The sequence below is a fragment of the Rutilus rutilus genome, assembly GCF_951802725.1.
Source record: "Rutilus rutilus genome assembly, chromosome: 2".
In the NCBI taxonomy this organism is placed as follows: Eukaryota; Metazoa; Chordata; class Actinopteri; order Cypriniformes; family Leuciscidae; genus Rutilus; species Rutilus rutilus.
In genome coordinates this window covers 3,241,159-3,250,083 of record NC_140210.1, presented here as the reverse complement: position 1 = coordinate 3,250,083, position 8,925 = coordinate 3,241,159, and the positions used below count along the sequence as shown (strand labels likewise).

The window sequence follows — 8,925 nt, the reverse complement described above, 5'->3', positions numbered from 1 at the left end:
CGGAGTTCGGCCCGAACCCAGAGTATTCCCCCCGTATGTAAGTGGTTAGGACTAGAAGTGTGGAGAAGGGGTGGTGGAGGCAATGCTGCTAAACTGTCAATGGATTGAGGTGAGACTGCTGAATGTATATATACCTCTTACCATTGATTGCTGAGCGCTCTCCACTTGTGTTAATTATCTGAACGTGCTCCTCCCGAACTTTGTTAAATAACCAATTAATTTACCAATATATAAAAAATATAAATAACCAATATTATCTTACAAAATAATCGTTGGCATCTTGGATGAGTGATACAAATCTTCAAATAGGTCATTGTGTTCATTAAGCATTGACAGCAATGGAATTAATGTGGGCTTGTCAGTAACGCACTTTCTCATCATGTGTTGACCGATCATATTGCCTGTGTGTTTTGATGAGACATAAATGAATGCAAATGAATATATTGATGATTTACCAGGAACTGTTTATCAGAAGAGGGAGGATCAGCTCAGGCGCTTAAACTCAGTTCGTTTCTCTGAGGAACTGGATGAGGAGCATCAGACCACACTGTAAGTATTCACCACTTACTCTTCTAGTATATTTGCTTCTCAGTATTTTCTCATTGTTCAATAAACATATCCTTAAACAATACATTTACTTAGAAGCAAAATTGCATACGATTTTAAGAAGGGTGACAAAACCCTCCAATTATAATGCACAGTTATCATGCCTTTCACTTTAGAAAACTGTTCCAAATAACTAGTAATTCCTTCTGAAGGATTTGGTAAAACTAGTGGGTTACCATGATCTTCACTTTAGAATTATTTGCATTAGTCAAATTGGTAACACTTTATTTTGTAACACTTTACTCAAATGACTATAAGTAACTTTGCAGTTACTTAACTAACAGTCATTAGAGTAAGTAGACCCTCTGCTTAATATCTGCTAACTCTTTATTGTGATGCTCCTCAACAGACATTATACTGACTATAAGTAACTTTGCAACTACATGTCAACTTATTCTAACCCCAACCAGTCTACTAATACTCTAATGAGAGTTAGTAGATATGTAGTTGCAACTTATAGTCAACAGAATGTGTTAAAGGGACCATCAAAATAAAGTGAAACTGTCAAATTAATTATAAACCTGTATATAGTAGTTATTAATAGTTCTGTGGGATTTATGAAAAAAAAAGTAGTTATTGATGAGCTAATGGTAAACTACCACATTTGACTATGCACTATTACTTACCAATTAGTTAATCAGAGTTGCCTGTTTGTTAATAACTAGAGTGTTAATAGTGCATTAGTCATTTGTTCCGGTGTAGTTAGCAATCAACTTAAAATTTACCAGATTGAACTTGAGATAGTAGCTCAAACTCTGCTTCGCGTTTAAATCATTTCATACACAGCTAGCTGTGGATTATCCTGCTTATACCATGATCATTTGCCGGCGTTGACAACTCAAAACCGTTATTGATGTTTGCAGTGCTAAATTTGACTAACATTCTGTCCGCTCTAAATTAGACAAGAAGATGAAGTAGTGCAGTAAGGTTTCCTTTATTTGAATGAATTATTTTTATTTGAATAAATTGGCTTATTGAGGGGGTGGCGGATGCGTGTGAATTACCTGAGTCTGTGAGTTTAATTACTTCAAAAACAGCAATGTTACTCCTCCTTGCTGAGTAATAGAATGTAACGATTAAGTAGCAACGAAGTTAATTATGACCGCCGCTAGCATAGCTAGCGAAAGCGGTCATATAGGGATTGTCAATGTTTTTTTTTTTTGTTTTTTTTTTTTAATCTACTGAATTTTTCGTCAACGATACCAGGGACACCGAAACACCGGGGAACATGAAATTTGGTGGGCACGTAGCCCCACTAGACTTTTACGGAAAAATTTCGTTTGGTCCCCGGGGGCCACTCCCCCCCCGCACTGGGCCCCCCCAAACCCAAAAAATCCAGTTTTTCCTAAATAACTACCTGAACCGTGGCACCGAGGATGAATAAATTTTTATGGTATGTTGGTCTTAAGGGCCCACATCAACCTAGCCCATAATCACTCATTAGTGATTTGCGCCCCTTCCCATAAAAAATGAAAATGCAATATTATTCTGCTTTAATCGCCCCTATCTTCAGTGGAGATGTTCAGAACTGCACCATATTTCATGTGTATGATTAACTTGACATCCTCTGGGGGTATGCTAAGTTTCGTAGAATTTCATCCATGGGGGGGTATAAAATAAATTCATTTATGTGCACATTTAGTGACTGTACACTCATCGGCCTGTAGATGGTGCTGTTGAGCGAAGGGTTGCTGGTTTAGGATGATACTGTCACACACACACATGCAGGAATACAAACAAACGCAAGCATGCACACACACTGACATCCACACGCACAGACACACACACACACACAAACACACACGCGCACACACATGTACGCACGCATACATACACGCACAGACACACACACACACACACACACACACACACACCCACAGACACACACATACACAAACACACACACATACACACACACACACACACACACACACAGACAGACATGCACATACTACTACTTTTTTTAGGTATCAGCCATATACCCGATTTACCAATACCCAATGTGTTATGCTTGGGCAGTATACTAATGAGGTGGGTGGGACATGTTTCATGCCATGTTAGATCACATCCTGAGAGTCTACGCTTTCAGAAAATATATAGTTTATATTATTATTTATCTGTTCTTCCCTTTTATTATACAACAGTTTCAACATTATGCACGTGACAGTTAGACTTATATTGGTAGATACAATGCCTTAAACATAGATAAAATTAGTATCAGTGAATTAATTTACATAACTTTTAATGTAACCTCTGTCCTCTGATTCTTGCAAAATCCTCACATTTCATATAATATTTTACATCCTATGAATGCATTTTAGCAGCGTTATGGACATAACATGAAATACACACACTTTACAAGTGTCCTACAAACTCTGTAAATTATTAAACAAACTACCAATGTAGCATGAAAAAGACTTGCTTGAACACAATAAGTGTGTTTTTGAAACTCATTTTTATAATACTGTACATTATGTAGGGAAAACCACTGTTATGAATGTGACATTTTCACATTACGGATGTTAAGTGTCTAAACTAATGACTTTTGATATAAAACTTAAATAGTAATAGCAAATAATTACAAAACTCTAAATTATCCATGATCCACAGGAATACTCCAGACAGTCTTTTAAAATATACAACTTATATACATAAACACGCAATACAGCCAAATTGCTCCACGTCATTTATTTTTGTGGAAAGCCAGTGCAGGCCTGAGCGGCGGTCATATTTTGTACCGCCATGCGGTACATCTAGTTTTTAAATAAAAGTCACGGGCCGCGTTTACTCCTTAATGTTTCCGTGCGAGTGACGTACAGTATGTGTGTGCGCTTCAATCAAAACAGCGCATTGATATCGAAACGGTGATTAAACTGACTTGGAACTACCTGTGCATTAAACAATTTTATTGCACACCTTCCAGCCAATCAGAATCGAGTATTCAGACAGACCATGCAAATTATTTAAATTAATTATATTTCTTTTATTAATATTATTATTTTAATATTATAGATATTAATATTATAGATAATATTATATTAAAATAATTTAAATAAATTCAGCTTCGTATTGAGACTACAACAGATCCATATCTTAGAATTTCACAAGTGTTGAAATGTACCATTTAAACAGAGTTTGTATGCAGAATGCAGTGTTTTAGGTGTTTGAGTTCACCTTTACTGTAGGTTATTGTGTGAAATCAGGTAAAGTCATGCCTGAAATCCTAGAAATTCAAGTCAGACATTCAATGCCATAAAAGAAGTAAAGTATCCACACACACTCACACACACACAAACACCTACACATACAAACACACACACTTTCTTGTACATTCATTGACACAATGCAATCTTTAGCTGCTTACCCTAACCTTACCCATACCCTTAACCTAATTATAACCTTATCCCAAAAACCAAGTCTTGACCCTTTAAAGGCTCTCAAAAAGTGAGGACCGGCCAAAATGTCCTCACTTTACTCTCTTTGTCCTCACTCCAATGGTCTAAAACTCAAACTGGTCCTCACAAAGATAGTTGTACAAGTACACACACACACACACACACACACACACACACACACACACACACACACACACACACACACACACACACACACACACACACACACACACACACACACACACATGTCTGGTTCACTATCTTTGTGGGGACTCTCCATAGACGTAATGGTTTTTATACCGTACAAACTGTATATTCTATCCCCTTACACTAACCCTACCCCTAAACCTACCCATCACAGGAAACATTCTGCATTTTTACTTTCTCAAAACAACTCATCCTGTGTGATTTATAAGCCTTTTGAAAAGTGGGGACCGCTGGCTGGTCCCCACAATGTAGGTGATCTCAGGTTTTACTATTCTTATGGGGACATTTGGTCCCCACAGTGTAATATAAACAAGGGCACACATACACACACACACACACACACACACACAATCTCACAAAAATGTTATTCAATCAAGGCCACCAAAAAAGTAAAAAGGTGCAAAGAAGTGCATAGAGCAACATGTTTTCAGGGTTTCAACCCTTTATCAGTAAAATACATACATACATACACCTGCTTTCATTTAAATTACAGGACACTAATATAAACATACAAATATACAACACATTTTAGGTTATATTAATACAAAGGGCGTTGCTTATATATTTTTACATTATTTAAGTGCATTACACAACCCATCTTATATAACATTTTAAAGTAATTAACATGACCTTTGGCAATATCATCATTGTTAATAATTTTTCAAGCCACAAAAAATATATTTACCGAAAACAATTCAGGGGAAATTCCTCATTCAAACCTCACAGTCAAAAGTCCATTTACAATCCCTTTGTAAAAGTCTAAGTTCAACATCACCTCCTCTTTGAAGATGTACAATTTGTTCAATAACTATATATAAACTAAAAAGTACCCGATTCTAAATAGACTTTGGTATCGAGAAATAAAACCGAGTGGGTGTCCTGGGATTTCCGCGTTAAATTTAATAGAGTCAACCATAACGTTTAAAGATAGAATGAAGTCATCAAAACAGTCCTGTATCAGGGTTGTTTTGATGACTTCATTGTATTTTTATAGAAAATATGGTTGACACTATTAAATTTAACGCAGACACTGACACCTACTGGTGTGGATCCTTTTCTTCTTTCATTGCATCTCGTTGGATAGATGCACATCTGTTTATAATAATAATACTATCAATTTCTACTTTGCATGATGTGCGCTCTTTAACAATGTTTGTATGTTTTCCTTCTGCTAGTGTAACGGTTGTTGTTCTCTATGTGGCCTTTACACATCCCACACAACCGTCACCAAATCAAAATGTACGACGCACACAGGACTCTGGTTCTCTGTTATTTTTATTCTCCGCAGCAATGATGATCGTATCTGGTGAAAACACTGAAGAGTACATCGAAATGAATCAATTTACCGGGTGAAAACACTGCAGACATAAATTACCGCAGCAGTGTCAGCCATTTCCTGCTGAACTACCAATAACTTGTAACAATTCCACATTAACAGAACAATCAGTACATTTCAAAATCACATACCTGAAGAGTACACCGAAATGAATCAATTTACCGGGTGAAAACACTGCAGACATAAATTACTGAAATAAAGAAAAACATAAAAATCAACAACTCATTCTCATTGAAAGTAAATTAACTATTTAGCCATCCGGCGCTACATTAGCAGCAGCACATGTTAATTTCCTATATGAGACACGAAGCACAAAAAATAATTACTCAAGTTTCATCAGACATATAAACCCATCCAACGCAATGTATGTTTGTTGACATAATTACTACAACCATTTACATTTTAAAGAACTCATATTAAATACACTTCTATCACATTTTTAAACCCAATAACCAGGAGAGAAGAGAAGCACGCTCACCCATAGATATCATATATAAAGGCTAGATGTCTCGTGCGCACTGCTGGCCAATGGAGGTCGACGTCCGCACGTGGCGGCCATCTTGCGACAGTGTACTCGCTCACTACTTCAATGGTGCATGTACTTTTAAATAACCATAACTTGCTCATTTTTCTACCGATTTTCAAACGGTTTGGTTTGTTATAAACGTCAGAGATGTAGTTATGACACTGCATACATACACTGCATACATATGAAAAATTATAACATACATTTTCAAGCATTCGGAATTATAGCCACGTTAATAACGTTTGTAAGAAACCAAACCGTTTGTAAATCCGTCAAGATTTCAGCGAGATATGAGGATTTGTGTGCGTGCTGATCATTCACCTTAATGCACCACTGTCACAAGATGGCCGAACGATGATGCCGGAAGTGACTGCGCCATAAGGCATCTAGCGTTTATATATGATATCTATGCGCTCACCCGCAGCAGTGTCAGCCATTTCCTGCTGACCTACGGTGCGCAATTGCGGACAAAATAACAAACGTCTGCAGTATAATAACCACTAGGGGGCACTAAAACACCATTTGATGTAGCTTCACTTCTAATTTCATGTAATTAGACAATATGTATAACATTAGAATTAATGTTCTTTTCTTTCTTTTTTTTTTAACTCTGTTACACTAGAACAACTATGCAGAGTAAAATTTACTACGGCTCGAGTAACAGCTCAAGTGACAACTGCACCGACGTGGACAGTCTCATGAAGCGCTACTACCTGCCCGCCACGTATGGTGCGATCTTCATCGTGGGCGTTGTGGGTAACATCACCGCTCTGCTGGTCTACGTGCTCAAAGTTCGTCCCTGGAAGAGCAGCACCATCATCATGGTGAACCTCGTCATCACTGACCTTCTCTTTATGGTCAGCTTGCCCTTCTTGATCTGCTACTACGTCCTCAATGACACCTGGACACTGGGGGTCGTCATGTGCCGCTTTGCGCGATTCATGTTCCACTTCAACCTCTACGGCAGCATCCTCTTCCTCACCTGTCTGGCCATCTTCCGGTACGTGGCGATCGTGCATCCGATGCACATGCACAGCATCAAGCAGAAGCGATGGGGCGTGTTGGCTTGCGTCTTGGTTTGGGTCATTACGGTGGCCGAGTTAGGTCAGATTTTTAACGTGTTTGACACAGTTTCAACGGACAATAAGACACACTGCTTGGACTTTGCGAGCAACGACGAAAAAATCTTCTGGCCATATAGTTGGGCATTGACCGTACTGGGATATTTGGTTCCTCTGGTCGTCGTCTGTCTTTGCTATTGGCGCATCATTGTAGAGCTAAAGAAGGGTCCTCATATGGGCAGCAAGAAACGGGTTAAAGCAAGGCGACTCATCGTGTTGATATTGACGTGCTTTATTGTTTGCTTTCTTCCCTATCATGTTCTACGAGCTCTGAGAATCTACACAAGACTCACTCCGGAAACCGACTGCATGCTGGACCGCGGCGTTCACGCCGTCTACATATTTTCGAGGCCGATCGCTGTAATCAACATCATTTTCAACCTGCCGCTCTACACGTTGCCGGGGGACTTTAAGCAGGCCTTCATGGATCTGTTCAAATGTGACCAGCTCATGTCGAAGACTAAGGGGATCATTAAAGTGGCTGTGATCAACAAACCCACGACCAATACCACATATGAGCAAAGTCTTACTAGCCAGAGTCAATGCCACTGTGAAATAACCAATTTATGAAGGGATACTCCACCTAAAAATGTACGTTCTGTCATCATTTACTCACTCTCATGTCTTTCCAAACCTGTATGACTTTATTACTTTTGTGGAATACAAAAGTTGATATATTTTTTGTAGAACTTCTTATAATATTAAGGGATATTCTTAAGCACCAGGCCAAGAAAATAGTCTAAACCCCCTTAATCATAATATAATCACCTGAATCTACAGCCTCATGTAGCAGCAAAATGTAGGCCAACCACTAGAGCCTGGTGCTAACATGAAGTGAATGCATGAAATGACTAAATGCACGTAACTTTGACTAAAGGTGTCTGACAAATGCATGAACATAAATATGCATGTAACCAACACAAGGCCATTTCATGACAAACAACCTTTGTTGTTCTCAATATGTCAATAGCCCATGGGCGCCACTATGGTCAAAATGGCCTCGATATAAACAAACAATGATGCAAATCTGTAAAGATGGCATTGCATTTCTCCTGTACATTGATGGTATCTATGTTTGTTGCAGCTGTATGTCTGTGTTTATTCATTGTGTGCTTGCTTTTCTACATTGACTTTATGATGATGGCGTAATGTAATTTGTTTGTCATACAAGATTAACATACAGTAAAAGTAAATCACATTTGCATTGCTTACTTTTTGGTATGTACGGTGGCGTCGTTAGTGGGGGGAAAAGCCAGAGGTGGGAGTAAGTCACACATGTGCAAGTCACAAGCAAGTCTCAAGTCTTAACTATCGAGTCTCAAGCAAGTCCAAGTCAATTTTGTGAAAAGCAAGTCAAGTCAAGTCACGGCTTTATGTCAAGCATGTCAAGTCAAGTCGTAGCTTGGGTCACAAGTCACTGGCAAGTCATACAAACGTTTGATGATTTCACTGAATTTATATATTAAAATAAGTTAAAACTACAGAAGTTTTTAAATATGCATTTCCACATACAGCTGAGTGGTTACTACAATAAAAAAAAAAAAAAAAAATTCAAACTACATAGCCTAAAATGTAAATGTATCTGAAATTAGGCCAACATTAAAGCGTGAAAAAATAAATATGCCTCAAACATTGCAGAAGACCATTAAAAGGTATTAAACAATTCACAATTCAAGTATAATGGTTCCTATGCCACCAAATGGCATTCTTCAAACTGGCATCCCCTTTACAGAA

At 38.1% G+C, this 8,925-nt stretch overlaps 1 protein-coding gene across 1 annotated transcript; it reads left to right on the top strand.

Annotated features, from left to right (window-relative positions):
- Positions 1-6,699: 6,699 nt before the first annotated feature.
- On the top strand, positions 6,700-7,761 carry LOC311286551 (2-oxoglutarate receptor 1-like; the record flags this gene model as incomplete). The annotated part of the gene is made up of 1 exon (XM_084402756.1): positions 6,700-7,761. The coding sequence occupies one exon, from the start codon at positions 6,700-6,702 to the stop codon at positions 7,759-7,761; it is 1,062 nt and encodes a 353-aa protein (XP_084258882.1).
- Between the last annotated feature and the right edge of the window lie 1,164 nt (positions 7,762-8,925).